Below are 15,747 nucleotides of genomic sequence, written 5' to 3'. Positions count from 1 at the left end.
TGCACACATTGTTTATCTATAGTTTTACACCATCATCTATCTTCATTAATCCATCCTTTTTCATGAAAATATACAAAAATATCTGCTGGAAATTTTATTTTAGGTTTAAGTTTGTGTTTGAAGATTACCATGGGTCTTAACTTTGTCCCGTTGGCATACATGATAACACCACTGTAAACCTGGTCCTTTCATGGCCTGTACTTCTGGATTGCACAGTTTTCACATCTTTACATTCCACTGTTCTATTACCTACTATGTGGAAATTCATGGGGGTTTTGTCCATATTTCCAATATTGAAACTGGTGTTTCTGTATAATAAACTGCTGAAAACTTAAAACTTTATGATCAATATCTTTTGATAGTTTCTGAGCAATTTTTTTCTGTTGCAATACCAGATTTTTCCTGTTCATGTAACGGTTGCACCAGCTGACTGTAGCTTCAAAATCTTCACTGCGTTCTGGGTGCAACTTTGCCCACTTCAGTACAAATTTTTTTATCTTGCATAACTATGTAGCAATCCTATCTTGATTCACATACCCACGTTGCGATGTGGCCAACAAGAGATTCCTCTTCTCATCCAACATTGCCTTTTTGGTATTTTTCTTAAAGTCTCTTCTTTCTTTCTCCAATCTCTTACCAAGTTCTCATATATATCAAATTTTCTTGCAGCAGCGCACTTGCTGGATATCTTGGCCATTTCTATTATTTTTAACTTAAAACTCGCTTCATACTTTCATTGATTTGCTGCAGCCTCCATAATAATGAACATCCTCGGCCAACACCCAATTGCGATTTTTGGGGATTGACTTGTACGCACGATATATGATAAAAACTATTAAAATAAGGCTGAAAACAGGGACTTGACTTATCTACTGGTCAACTTATACACTGAAATATACTGCACATCTTTATGCACTGTATATATGTGATTATGTACTGGGTATTGTGTTGTGTGTGTTCATATTATGACGTGGAGAAATGCTGTTTTGTCTAGTTGTATATGTACAGTCAAATGATAATAAACTATCTTAGATTAGTTATTCACTACTATTAATAACTTCCACTTCCCTATTGAAAGAAAGATAGAATTTAAGATATTCCAGTGGAAAGCGACATGGCAATGTTATTACTGCTATTGTGGAACATGAAAAAAATAGAAAAGAGAATTAACCAACATTGTTAGTTTAATATTCTTGATGGCAACTTCATGATATGAACAGAAGTATTCATATTCATGTTAAAATAGAATGGTTTCTATTTCTATTTGTTGTTTACTACATTTGACAAAGTCATAAAGCAAGACAATTACTCTCTATATTAATCAGTACCAAATTGGTCAAAGTTTTCTCCCCCCAAGCCATCAGGCTTCTGAATTCCCAGAATATATGTGAATAGTGTACCGTGAACTTTTATGTCTTAATATTTTAAGATTTCAATGTGTTTAACTTCTATTCTAATTTATATGTAAATATGCTCAATGGTCCTGGAAAAATGCTATCTCATCTTTACCATGCAAGCATGGTATGAATGATGAATCAAGGTGACTTGACTACTACTTTTAGAAAGGTAATTTTTTTGCCCTCAGTTTTCTTACCTCAGCCTTCCGTATTGTTTCTCTAACATCTTCTACTTTCTGTTCTAATTCAACTTTTCCTTGTTCTGCGATTACAGTCCCTTGAGCTTTTAAATCTTCTAAGGTCTGTAAATTTAAAAAAAATCAATAATTTGATAATCAACCAAAATAAAATAAAAGCAAATGTGTGATTCCGTGATGTTAAAGAGAGAAGGACAAATAAGATGCACTTAAACTGTCATTGTTTATCACTCAAAGATACTACTTGCACATTGGAAGAGCCTTTTATATCATCTCCATAACATGAACAACTTGGGCCATTGATAGATGTCAAGAAAGGCAAACACTTGGAATTACTGCATTAACTTCTTCAATGAATTGGTTCAGCTTTCATAAACTATTTTGTGAAACAGCTTCTGGTGTCAATTAGAACTAGTTTTGTTTTTGCACGATCATTCCAAACTTGTTCGCCAGTCAAAGAGAGTCAAGCTGATTTTACAAAAATATTATAGAAGGTATCTATTTTTCCCTTACCCTCTGACCATGGATTATTGTTTTATGTTCGCGTGCAACCCGCGTTGCCCATTTCCGTGCCTCCTTGTTTAGGCTGTGCTCCTCAGTGGTTCCAGATTCGTGCTCCAACTGCCGACTCTGTAACAGGTGGTCCCAAAGGATGATGACAAGGAACATAATTTTGTTCACTTTTCTGAGAAACTTGTTTCCATTCAAGTATGCTCTTAATAAAAAAAGATCTTGCATACCAAGGGATATGGAAATTAATTTTTTGGGGGCATTGGCCAAGATATATGCAGAAGAGCAGGAACGATATTGGAAATTGATCATAAAACTGCATAATGAAACAAATAATCTGTTTTCACATGCAATGGATTTAAGAACACCATTTCTAAACATTAAATACACTTTCTACTTCTCTTATGTAACTAATGCAAGGATTGCAACACCTCACAGTCAATGAGAAGTGGCAATAGAATATCAAAAGAGAAAATTTTTAAACAATATCAATACAGCTCTTCGGCTTATTCTCTTGAATTTCAGTACCAAACAGAATGAGACAAATAAAAAAAAAACAAGTTTTTCCACACACACAGAGCATGCAAAGCACCAGGGCAGCCAGTCTTGGCATCAGCTATTTTAATAATCCATTGCTACAAATCGACATGCAGGCTCAAACACCAACTTTCTACTCTTTGTTTCCAAGTTCTTTTAACAGTCTACCGGTAATTAGCTTTATGTTTGTCTATAGGTGGTACATTTAAAACCAAGTATCTGGAAAATTTGTTCCATATAATAGTTGCTGTACACAGTATGCATCGGTGACACTGTCACAGAAGCAAATTCATCACTTTTTAAAAAAAACAGGCAAGCATGATTTCTTAATGATACAAGAACCTGATTAATTTTGAAAGTCAAAAAAGTATAATTCTGCATAAAACTTACAAAATATTAGCATTTTGTTTCATTTGTAGAAAAGAACGTGAACAGCAGGGGACTTTTCTCATGGAAAAATATCATTTGAAAAGCTAGGCTGATTTCCCAAAAATGCCAAGACAATATTTAATTTCCAGGCAAATAATTATATACCCCACTGACTTCAAAATATAAAAAATCACACAGCTATTCTTTAGCTGTAGAACATTGCATAATTTCACAGTGGAATACCACAAAATCTGTAGTATTATACATTAATGTTGAATGAAATCGCTCACCCTCAGATCTAATAAGACTATGGCATTGAAGAACAAATCCTATTCTAAAACAGTGAAAGAAAGCTAAGTTAGAAATCAACAAGCAATTTGCTGATTTTTATTTTAAAGATATCTTTGTATACAATACTCAGAATACCCTTTCCTTTTCAAAAAGGATTCCATCAATATTTACTTTGATAAAATCAAGTAGCCATCTACTAAAATAGTAAAACGCATGAACTTGCAATCATGGTGACTTTAACAATAAAATGTTTATAAGATCACATGACACTGGAGCAGAATTGGATCATTCAGCCCATTGTACCTGCTCTGCCATTTGAATTACGGCTGATGCATTTCTCTTCTTAAACCCATTCTCCTGCCATCTCCCCATCTTTGACATCCTTCAAAATCAAGAATCTATCAACAACCACTTCAAATATACCCAATGACAGCTTCCATTGCTCCCTATGGCAACAAATTCCAGTGATTCATCACCCTTTGGCTGAAGAAATATTTTGTCAATTCTGTTCTAAGTGGATGCCATTTAATTCTGAAGCTGTGCCGTCTGATACTAAATTCTGCTATTACTGGAAATATCTTTTTCAAATCCAATACATCTAAGCTTTCAATATTTTGTGGGCTTCAGTGAGATCCTCCCCTTTCATCTTTCAAAAGTTCAGCAAGAACAGGGCCAGAACTAACAAATACTCCTCATGCTTTATTCTTTTCATCGCAGAAATCATCTTATAAATCTCCTCTGGACCTTCTCTGCCTGCACACCATTCCTGAGATAGGGTCCATTATAATGCTCACAATACTTCAAATGTGGTCTGACAAACACCTTAGCATTCCATCCTTGTTTTTATATTTTAGTTCTCTTGAAATTAGTGGATTTGATTTCCTTACTATCAACTCATCTTACAAGTTAATCTTCAGAGAATCCTACACTAGGAATCCCAAATTACCTTTTGACCTCCGTTATCTGAATTCTTTTCGCATTTAGAAAAAGTCAACATCTTTATTCTTTCTATCAAATTGCATCTGCCACCTCTTTGCCCATTCTCCTAAAATGTCCACATCCCTCTGCAAACTCCCTGCTTCCTTGACATTACCTGCTCATCCACCTATCTTTGTATAATATGTAAGCCTAGCAACAAAGCCATATTGTCACCCAAGTCATTTGCATTTAATGTGGTAAATACTGGACTCATCACCGACCCCTATGAAACACCACTGGTCACTGGCATCCAATCAGAAATGGCCTGCTTTATTCCCGCTCTTCACTTGCCTTCTGCCAGTCAATCTTCAATCTATGCTTGAGCCTTTCCAGTACAATCATGAGTTCCTATATTGTTCAACAACCTCACCTTGTCAAATGCCTTCTGAAACATCCCAGAAAACGTCTACTAACTGAAAACTAAAAGAAAGAGTGGAGGCATTTGAAGATGAAATCCTAGGCACCACTAGAGGGGTGGAGAAAAGGAAGTATGGATCCACGGGAATGGCAGAACGCAAGCGTATCATAAGAGTGTAGGGCTTGAGGTCATGAAGCAACTTGAATGAGATGATCATTTTTAAATTAAGACATTTGTGGGCCAGGAGCCTGTATAATCAGCAAGTGCAAGTAAACAACTCAGGATACGAGAAGCCGACTTTTGGTTGATGTCAGATTATTCCAAATTTCATTTATTGAGGCCGAACAGAAGAATATCAAAATTAATTAATCCTGGAATCAACACGTATTTTTAAAAATAAGGAAAAGGTAGAACTAATTAAAGGATTTATATACAGCCTAATATTTGTCATTCAGGAAAAGTGACATCTGAATATTTCATCGCAAAAGATAAGCTGTAATGAATTTAGAACTCCCAATTCAAGCAAAAAACTGCAATAACTAAAAAAAAAATTATCATCATATTTGTGGGTGATAAATACTATTAAAGAAATCTTATTTTTCCATTAATCAACATGGAGTGATGGAGTTCAATGCTCTGCAGATGACATCAAGCTCATATTGAACTCATCATGTTAAAGTGGAAGGTAATAACATTAAAGGAAGCGTAATAAATACCTTATTAGATAGAGTAAACAAGCTAATAGTTTGCTTTCTCGAATATATAAACTTATATTTGAAAGCCCTTTAATATCCAGGATCCAAATAACCATATGAAATAGAATTTAGAGTACGACTTCCTGGTAAATTTCACATGATCTAAGTTCTCTGCATGGCTTGAATGACAAAATTTTAAAATAAAGGATCTCCAACTCACTAGATTCCGAAGACCATTCAAGTTGCAACTAACCCCCTGAAGTCTATCGAAATGAATGCCATAGACTGAGAAACACAATGAATTCCTGAAATACATTTTGATGCCGAAAGGGAAAGAAAATATTGAACCCAACATGGGGAGTGGGGTGGGGAGGGGAGGAAAAAGAGTGCTGTATTGTAGCAGGGTGGCGGAGAGGTTTTGACAGAGGACATGAGGCATTTATTTTCTGGCCTGGGGCAATAACCTTATTTCTAAGGGATGTTGCATTCAGTTATTCAAAGCAGTATCTAGGTAATGTAAACTACCCCATGCTTCAGGATTGGTTGGAATTTTCTGATACATTGTTTGGCAGTACATGCAGTATGTAGGTAATGTCAACTACTCCATGCTTCAGGAGTGGTTGGGATTTTCTAATACATTGTTTGGCAGTACATGCAGTATGTAGGTAACGTCTACTACTCCATGCTTCAGGATTAGTTGGAATTTTCTGATACATTGTTTGGCAGTACATGCAGTATGTAGGTAATGTAAACTACTCCATGCTTCAGGATTGGTTGGAATTTTCTGATACATTGTTTGGCAGTACATGCAGTATGTAGGTAACGTCTACTACTCCATGCTTCAGGATTAGTTGGAGTTTTCTGATACATTGTTTGGCAGTACATGCAGTATGTAGGTAACGTCTACTACTCCATGCTTCAGGATTAGTTGGAATTTTCTGATACATTGTTTGGCAGTACATGCAGTATGTAGGTAACGTCTACTACTCCATGCTTCAGGATTAGTTGGAATTTTCTGATACATTGTTTGGCAGTACATGCAGTATGTAGGTAATGTAAACTACTCCATGCTTCAGGATTGGTTGGAATTTTCTGATACATTGTTTGGCAGTACATGCAGTATGTAGGTAACGTCTACTACTCCATGCTTCAGGATTAGTTGGAGTTTTCTGATACATTGTTTGGCAGTACATGCAGTATGTAGGTAACGTCTACTACTCCATGCTTCAGGATTGGTTGGAATTTTCTGATACATTGTTTGGCAGTACATGCAGTATGTAGGTAACGTCTACTACTCCATGCTTCAGGATTGGTTGGAATTTTCTGATACATTGTTTGGCAGTACATGCAGTATGTAGGTAACGTCTACTACTCCATGCTTCAGGATTAGTTGGAGTTTTCTGATACATTGTTTGGCAGTACATGCAGTATGTAGGTAACGTCTACTACTCCATGCTTCAGGATTGGTTGGAATTTTCTGATACATTGTTTGGCAGTACATGCAGTATGTAGGTAACGTCTACTACTCCATGCTTCAGGATTAGTTGGAGTTTTCTGATACATTGTTTGGCAGTACATGCAGTATGTAGGTAACGTCTACTACTCCATGCTTCAGGATTGGTTGGAATTTTCTGATACATTGTTTGGCAGTACATGCAGTATGTAGGTAACGTCTACTACTCCATGCTTCAGGATTAGTTGGAGTTTTCTGATACATTGTTTGGCAGTACATGCAGTATGTAGGTAACGTCTACTACTCCATGCTTCAGGATTGGTTGGAATTTTCTGATACATTGTTTGGCAGTACATGCAGTATGTAGGTAACGTCTACTACTCCATGCTTCAGGATTAGTTGGAGTTTTCTGATACATTGTTTGGCAGTACATGCAGTATGTAGGTAACGTCTACTACTCCATGCTTCAGGATTAGTTGGAGTTTTCTGATACATTGTTTGGCAGTACATGCAGTATGTAGGTAACGTCTACTACTCCATGCTTCAGGATTGGTTGGAATTTTCTGATACATTGTTTGGCAGTACATGCAGTATGTAGGTAACGTCTACTACTCCATGCTTCAGGATTAGTTGGAGTTTTCTGATACATTGTTTGGCAGTACATGCAGTATGTAGGTAACGTCTACTACTCCATGCTTCAGGATTGGTTGGAATTTTCTGATACATTGTTTGGCAGTACATGCAGTATGTAGGTAACGTCTACTACTCCATGCTTCAGGATTAGTTGGAGTTTTCTGATACATTGTTTGGCAGTACATGCAGTATGTAGGTAACGTCTACTACTCCATGCTTCAGGATTAGTTGGAGTTTTCTGATACATTGTTTGGCAGTACATGCAGTATGTAGGTAACGTCTACTACTCCATGCTTCAGGATTAGTTGGAGTTTTCTGATACATTGTTTGGCAGTACATGCAGTATGTAGGTAACGTCTACTACTCCATGCTTCAGGATTAGTTGGAGTTTTCTGATACATTGTTTGGCAGTACATGCAGTATGTAGGTAACGTCTACTACTCCATGCTTCAGGATTAGTTGGAGTTTTCTGATACATTGTTTGGCAGTACATGCAGTATGTAGGTAACGTCTACTACTCCATGCTTCAGGATTAGTTGGAGTTTTCTGATACATTGTTTGGCAGTACATGCAGTATGTAGGTAACGTCTACTACTCCATGCTTCAGGATTAGTTGGAGTTTTCTGATACATTGTTTGGCAGTACATGCAACATTGTTAAGTAATAAATCAGTACTGTAATGTCCAATTTATGTCATGCTCGCTGACACCAAAACTTTTATGTGGCTACACTGATCAAATGAACTGTTAAAACTTTAAAGATAAGATGTGCACCCACATCCTGGTTTCTAACTATTTGTTCAATATCATCAGTGACAGAAATATTTTTCCATGGTGCCTTTGGAATTACTAGCTGTTTTCACACCTACTTTGTCCTGGTGAAATTCCCGGGAATTCAGGACCTCTTGGGCCTTTCACACTGTGGCCCAAATTCCTGGGAATTTGTCCTCCTCAGCAATTTGGTGGTCCCCCACCCCCAACCAATGACGCATTAGGCACTCACAGGAGTAAGAGTAAGTTCAGCCCCCCGTCCATTGGTGTTTGCCCGCCTGCTAGCTCCATCCCCGCCTGCACTTAGGCACGTTGCAACGGCGGGAGAATGTCGAATGAATGGCCAACTTTGTTACCTATAATCTCTCAAGCAGCTGGAACCGCTCTGGGAAATCATGGTTAACGAGGATGGCCATTCATCCAGCATTGTGCTGCTGTTGCGACGGGCTGAAGCGGAGTAGGGTCGTGGACCCTTTTTCAAATTCCCAGGCCAACCTTTTCATACCACAGGTTCATGGGAGAGTTCTCAGAAAAATAAAATTTCATTTTATAGTGCAGTGTGAAAAAGTCTACTGATTACCAAAAATTGGCATATTATTGGAGCTGCAAAACAAGTTGATCACAACTTTGTTCTCAGTTATTGTCCATGTAGTTAATAGTTCCATGAAATTCATTACAATCCTATTTGTGAACCAAGATTCAACATATCATTTCACATGGGAAACTAGTCAGTAATTTTAGAGGCAAAAGTATACAGAGAATCTTAGGAGGAAATGAGCAAAAATTAAGTAATCCATTAAGGATGATTGCTACTGAATGCATTCATTGTAATCATAAATAAATTAGCAATAGTGTCTCTTTAAGCATGCTATGAATGCCTGATGAATACAATAAAATTTCCATTTGTGAAGCAAATAGAATTTTTGTCAATCAAAGGACATTTGTATTGATTAAATGCAATAAGCCCAAATCATTTCAGCATTCTGCTTGCTTATGCCTCCATGAAAATAATAAGGGTGCAACACAACTACAACATACACCAGGCTGTGATACAATAATAATCCAATATAAATAAAATATGCACAATGTTATTGAATGAAACAATTTGTTGACAAATTTATAGCACGTCTGGAGCAGTGGCAATTTTAATGAAAACATTTCAAAATTGCAATGTGAAGTATTTCATATTATATTTTTGGTGCCAATTCACAAGCTTCCAGATATAATGAAATAATAGAGGTAGCACAGCGTCTAAGAGATGTTGTTGTCCTTCAAAAAAATGTCAATTTCTCCACATGCACATTAAACTTTCACCACAGTACACAAGGAGTATGCGTGTACCTCTGTTAAAGTCATTCTCAAAGTGGTGATGGGTGAGAGGTCAATATCCACAAGCTGCACTGCATTAAAACTCTGAGCAACAAAAATGTTAATAGGACAAAATGGACATGTTAGCTTCAACAAAGTATAGTTAGAATAAAAGCAGAACAAATAACACAGCATTTGGATTATTCAAGCCTTTTCTGAGCACACATGTAAACCATATGACCACCAAAATGATATAACATTATATTAAGACAAATACAAAATTAGATTTTGAATAAAATAATTAGCAATTAATTGGCATTCAATTTTCTGCCAAAATTATCTAAAGAGAATTTCACCCCCCCCCCCCCCCCCCCACACACCTAGATATATAGAAAGGAAAAACACATGTTCTTCTTCTACCAAACTTGGATATACATGCATGGCATAAGAAAGGTCAGTTTAAACTTTAGAAGAACAAATCCCTGAGAGAGGATTGCAACATTTCAAGATAACATTGCAAGTGGATCTATTCTACATAGATCACAGATTGTTGATACATTTACTCTCAATTATTTTCAGTGCTGATATGGAAAGATACATTTTGGGATAAGACTTTTCAACCATCCTGAAAACAAATACATTAATTTGGGCTGCCTCAATACAATTCTCACTAACAGAGTAAAATAAAAATCAAATGGCACAATTCAACACAAATTCCTATTAAACAGTCAATCTCAGTCAACAAGCAGTGATAGTTTATACACAGAATGTGATCTGTAGAAGATATAGGCTGATTACATTTTCACCTTCTCTGTAGAACTAGATGATGTTAATAGGTGACATCAACAGCAAATAACAAAACCAGATTACAAAGGAAAAATCATTTCTGAGGGGATGATCATACTCAAAAGAAAGTGATGAGTTCCAAGCAATAATTGAGGAGCAAAAGCTACTCAGATTCTATTTAATTTGTACAATTTATCATTGATTAAACTTTGGACAAGTAACCCATATACATGGACTAACAATCCAGAGACCTTAGCTCAAGTCCCACCATGGTAGCTATACAATTTAATTTTTCAAATACAATTTAATATTTAAAAAAATATACTTAGTAATATAGATTGTCACAGTCTTCTGGATTTCCATTAATAATCTATCCTATGTACTTCAAGAGAGGAAATTTGGCATCCTTCCTGAGTCAAATAAATATTGGCCTGCTAGCCATACTGTGACAGCGTATGTTTTTGGGAGATAAATTGGGAATGGTTTGTTAGGGCAGTTTACATACAAACACTTTAAAACAGATCTTATATGAAATACTGGAGCTCTGCTAATGCTAGACATATCAGCTCCACAGCTTTTGCAAGAGCTTTGGAGAGTGCTCAAGTGACTTCACTAATGGATTGTTGTTTAAAAAAGGCAACAGTTGGAGCAACAGATTATCTGGAAGAGAACTTGCTGTTCTAAGAGGGTCATGTGCTTTTGCAAGCAGAGAGAGTCAAACAGGCTTTCTCTCTAAGAGAGAGAGAGAAACTTCTTATACAGTGTTACAGCCAGCAGAAGCAGCTGGGACTGGAACAGGACAAGCTGGCAAGCTTGTGGAAAACCCCATTTGGAAGACGGCCTGGTCAAAGCCCTTGTGGTTCATGCAAGAGAAGAGGACTGGCTGTGTAATGTTTCACTTGGAATAAATGAAACAAAAAGGAACTCTGTGATGACCTGAAAGAGGTCATCATCTGGAGAACCCTAAAGGGGCAAGTTTCGTCAGCACGACACTGAAGTGGCTGATGGAAGTACATCAGTTGTGGATGTCTTGGAACAACAAATCTTCTCTGAAAACCGATAAGAACCTTCCTGAGTGATAACCTTTCAAGCACCAAAGCCTGGTGAACTTTATAAATGTTAAATTCTGTGCACAGTATAAGAATTGCCTGCAACCAGTGAATTTGGAGGAATGAGAAGTGAGATTGGACGGTGAATCAAATAACTTTTCTGAACTTACACACATGTACACTTAGAAGGGAGCAAGGTTAGTTTAGGTAAGTTAAAGTGGGATTCTGTTTTCATGTTTAAAGATAATTAAAAGCAACTTTTGTTTAAGTAACCATTTGTCTTGGTGAATATCTATTGCTGCTGGGTTTATGGGTCCTCTGGGCTTGTAACAGTACCCACATACTAAAAAAGAGATGAAAATAAAACATCCGCAGGAGAGAGAGAATCTATGAAAAAGTATTTTATGCAAAATTCACCAGACATATTGAAAAGAAGCTGGACTGTCACCTTGACAAGCATTTTGAAAAGTTAAGAGACCAAACCGCATTCCCTGATTTCCTTTTCATGTATGAGGTACGGAAAGAAATCTAGTTTCTTAGGAGACACAAGCAATTTAGTTGACAATTTGGGGCAATTAAAGACAGACAGCAAACATCACTATATTCAGTGACAAATATGGATATTTAAATTTAAAGGGATAACCAGATAATTTCTAATTGAAAAGTCAATTTAATGAAACCTGTTATGTATTTGTCATTTAGTAATACATAAATACACAGAAACGTGAAGCTTCTCTCAAGGTTTAATACAAGTTAAAGATGGTTCCCCTTGTCCACAGTATATATGAGCGACAACATTGTCCTGCTGAGCGTGATGACATCATATGCACGCAGACATATATACATAACAAAATCATTTCCCATTTAAAAAAATCTCCAAAGAGTACTGGTCCAATCTGCTTAACTTCACCACACTTTACAACGCTATGATCCCAAGAATTAACCAAATAAGTCATGCCAAGGTTACCCCAAGCTAATGTGAAAGGAAACTGTCCAGGTTAATACATGTTGAGGAGTGGTGCATAAATGAGTGCTTCAGATTCTTGGGGGGATTGGGAATAAGTTCTAGGGTAAGAGGAAAAATATAAAATGAATACATTGCACCTGTCAGGACCAATGATCTTAATGAAAGATTCACTTGGGAGGTTTGAAAGGTTTAAGCTAATTTAGCAGAGGAAGAAAAAAGGAGCAAAGAGTAGATGTGATAATCTGATACTAACAACAGCAAAAGCAGAAATATCCGATGGATGAACTACTCTGGAGGACAATAGGTTGAAATCTGTGAGTTTTAAATTGTGTATATTATCCATATCTGTGGTGTAACTGATACTGTTTTTGATATTCCTTTGAGGCAACATTACAATAACAAAGAATGACAGAACAGGTTCTCACTATTTCTAGGCAACAACTTTAGTGAAAAAGCTGGAGAATTGGGTGGGTCAGTATTGATCAAGGATGATATTACAGTTCTAAATAGATAGAAGATACTAGGAGGTCTGAAACCACAGTATGAGTTAAGGATTTGCAGGGAAGGTTGTAGATGGAAAATATTATTTAGTTAATATTCAGGAAAGGTATAGAGGTATAATTGAGTACTAACTAAAGACAGGAAGATTACAAAGCTTATCGTACAACATTAAACAGAGTACTAAAAGACTCTACAAATGCAATACAACTCCGATGATCCAAAATGGCCAGGACCAGGCCTATGTCAGATAAACGTTTTTTTTCAGAGAACAGGTAATTTTTTTTTAAAACAGCCCAGTAGCAACAGCAAATCACTTGTATCATTGTTTAAGCAACAACAAGGGAAGGCTTTTTAAGCATTAAAATAATGTTTAATTCTCACCAAAAAAAAATGTCTGACATCTCCCTACCCAGTTCTGCGCTGCCATCAGCAGGTCCTACATCCTCGCTGCTGCTGACAGGCCGAGGTCCTCGGTCAGTTCGGCTCAGAAAAAAAAATTCAGATAAATTAAGATTTTGGAGAATCTGATTTTGGATCTTTGGAATTATACTGTGCAAACAAAAGGAGTGGCTGGAGGAAAATGATGGGACGTCTTAAAAGGACCAAAAGGAAGATATTCATGTAGAAGCAGACATGATCCAAAGGTTTAATGTGTAAAAATTGAAGCAATCTTTTGATCTTCACTGGGGCTGTACACAGTAGTGTGGAGAAACTCAGCACGACAGTTTTTCAGCTCTTTTGTGTACTGCACAAGATTAGTTGTGAGGGTTTGAGTGCTGCAGATAGCCTGTATTAAACTCTTTATTCACAAGAGGAAACAGAGAAAAGCCAAAACTACAGGGCAATCATCCCAACACTTGCAAATGCAAAATATTCTTTCATGTGAAAAGGATAATAACCATTCAGTTGGAATGAATGTGATAAAAGCAATATATGTCTGATAACTTCAACTGACTGCTTTGCTAAGTACCAGAGGGAATTAATATTGGCAAATAGCATTTTACTCATAAAAGTGGCAACAGTGACCATCTATTCTTGTCAATTGAATGTCAAGACCTCGTCGGTCAACACCTGACAGTCATCATAAACTCAAATGGGCCAAAGACATAAAGACTCTACTGTGGCTACAAAACAGGCCAGAGGATGGGCATCTAGCAACAACTGACTCACATCTTGACACCCTGAAGTTTTTCCACAACACACATGTCAAAAGTATGGAAGAATATTATCCACGTAGATTTTCAGCTGGAACAAGAAGTCCAATAACATCAAACCCCCTCGACTGGCCTCCCATCCATCACCTTGAGCATTAATTTCTGTAACCAGTATACAGTGATGGCAATGAGGAACATCTGAAAAATGCACCCTTTACTTGCCTCGTCCATTCGAAAAGCATCTCGCAAACTCACGATTTCTATCACAAAGAAGGACAAATGCAACAGGTGCGTGGGAACTTGTAGTTTCTCCCCCAAGTTGCACATTACCCTCAATTAGAAATATATTGCTGCTTCCTCATTGCTACACCAACATCTTGGCATTCCCCAACACCACTATGGGAGAACCTTTACCATAAAAATGGCAGGCAGTGTTTACGATAATGGCTCACCAGTTCTTGCTCAAATACAATTAGGATTGGACAATAAATACTGGTCTTACAGGTGACACCAAAATCCTGAAAATTGAAATGGCTTTGAAGCCATTATCATGAAAGAAACAATTCAAATGATAATCTGTTATAGTTGTTTTTCAATGTATAAAAATGTTCATATTTTAGTAGCTACCTTTAACTCCTTCAAATGTTAATTCCTAAACAGTTTTACCAGTTCCAGAAGCAAATATTTGCTATTTGTAATTAAATCTTCCATGCTTCAGGAAACCTTTCTCAAAAGTCTAGTGACCAAATGACTGATTATATTCTGCATATTGAATAAAGAACAAACTTATCAAGAAGGTTATGTCAATCTCCAGAATTAAAAATTGAATAACTACTTTCTGGAGTTTAGAGGCATAATTATTTCTCAATAGCCATTCCTATAAACCTCAGGTTTTCTTAACACCTTGGGTGACACAGGATGAAAGGCATACTTATATTATCCACTAATAATAGTATTTTTGAATAAATGCATCTTACCGTATCATTATCACTAGGCTGGAACTGGAATGACTGTGATTTTTGAAAAACTGGGTTTTCTTGGAGAAAAAGCTGCAAATTGTAATCTTGCAAAACCTAAGTAAAATGATCACCAAATAATATAGGAATTATTCAAAGGGGCTAAAGCAATCAGTGCCATGTTAGTTTTAAAAAAAAAACATATGGAAAAACCCTTTGTATACTACTTGTCCAATTTATGTGATACTTCAACCCTTTACCTGAACTATTTGCATGCTTGATAACTTAGTTATTTATACCTTAATTTCTTCATACCAAACCCAACCCACACTGGCAAGATTTTTAATAATGTTAATGAATTTATTGTCATACATACATATGTATACATTATACGGCGGCACAGTTAGTGCAATGCTGCTACAACACCAGTGATGGGGACCTGGGTTCAAATCTCGTGCTCTCTTTAAGGAGTTTGTACATTCTCTCTGTGTCTGCATGGGTTTTCCACGGGAACTCTGGTTTCCTCCCACCATTCGAAACGTTTCGGGGGATTATAAGTTAATGGGGTGTAATTCGGCGGCAAATACTCGTGGGTAAAATGGCCTGTTACTGTATGTCTATATTAAGCTGTATTGTGACAGAGTATATAGAGGTGTTTTTGGGAGATAAATTAAGCAGGTTTTAGTGTAGGTCACTTACAAAGACTTTAAAACAGATTTTATTTAAAATACTGGAGCCCTGCTCATTCAAGACACTTTGGGGCCAACAGTCTTTGCAAAAGCTTTGGAGAGTGCCCAAGAGACTTCACTAATGGATTGTTGTTTACAAAAAAGCAACA

The 15,747-nt window shown here is 36.7% G+C and overlaps 1 protein-coding gene across 8 annotated transcripts in view; it reads right to left on the bottom strand.

The window, feature by feature from the left end:
• Window positions 1-15,747, bottom strand: part of LOC138739525 (F-BAR and double SH3 domains protein 2-like) — a 272,286-nt gene that overhangs the window by 67,915 nt on the left and 188,624 nt on the right. For 4 of the 8 annotated variants that reach the window (XM_069891780.1, XM_069891784.1, XM_069891779.1 and 1 more), the window contains 4 exons: window positions 14,931-15,026; window positions 9,530-9,601; window positions 2,108-2,224; window positions 1,595-1,699 (listed from right to left, as the gene is read on the bottom strand). In XM_069891780.1, the coding sequence (XP_069747881.1) occupies window positions 1,595-1,699; window positions 2,108-2,224; window positions 9,530-9,601; window positions 14,931-15,026 (390 nt within the window). The remainder of the gene's footprint in view (window positions 1-1,594; window positions 1,700-2,107; window positions 2,225-9,529; window positions 9,602-14,930; window positions 15,027-15,747) is intronic. The other 4 variants (XM_069891787.1, XM_069891781.1, XM_069891785.1 and 1 more) reach the window with 2 other exon arrangements.

This window comes from Narcine bancroftii, chromosome 7 (genome assembly GCF_036971445.1).
Source record: "Narcine bancroftii isolate sNarBan1 chromosome 7, sNarBan1.hap1, whole genome shotgun sequence".
NCBI classification, from domain to species: Eukaryota; Metazoa; Chordata; class Chondrichthyes; order Torpediniformes; family Narcinidae; genus Narcine; species Narcine bancroftii.
This window is presented reverse-complemented; position numbering and strand designations above follow the sequence as displayed.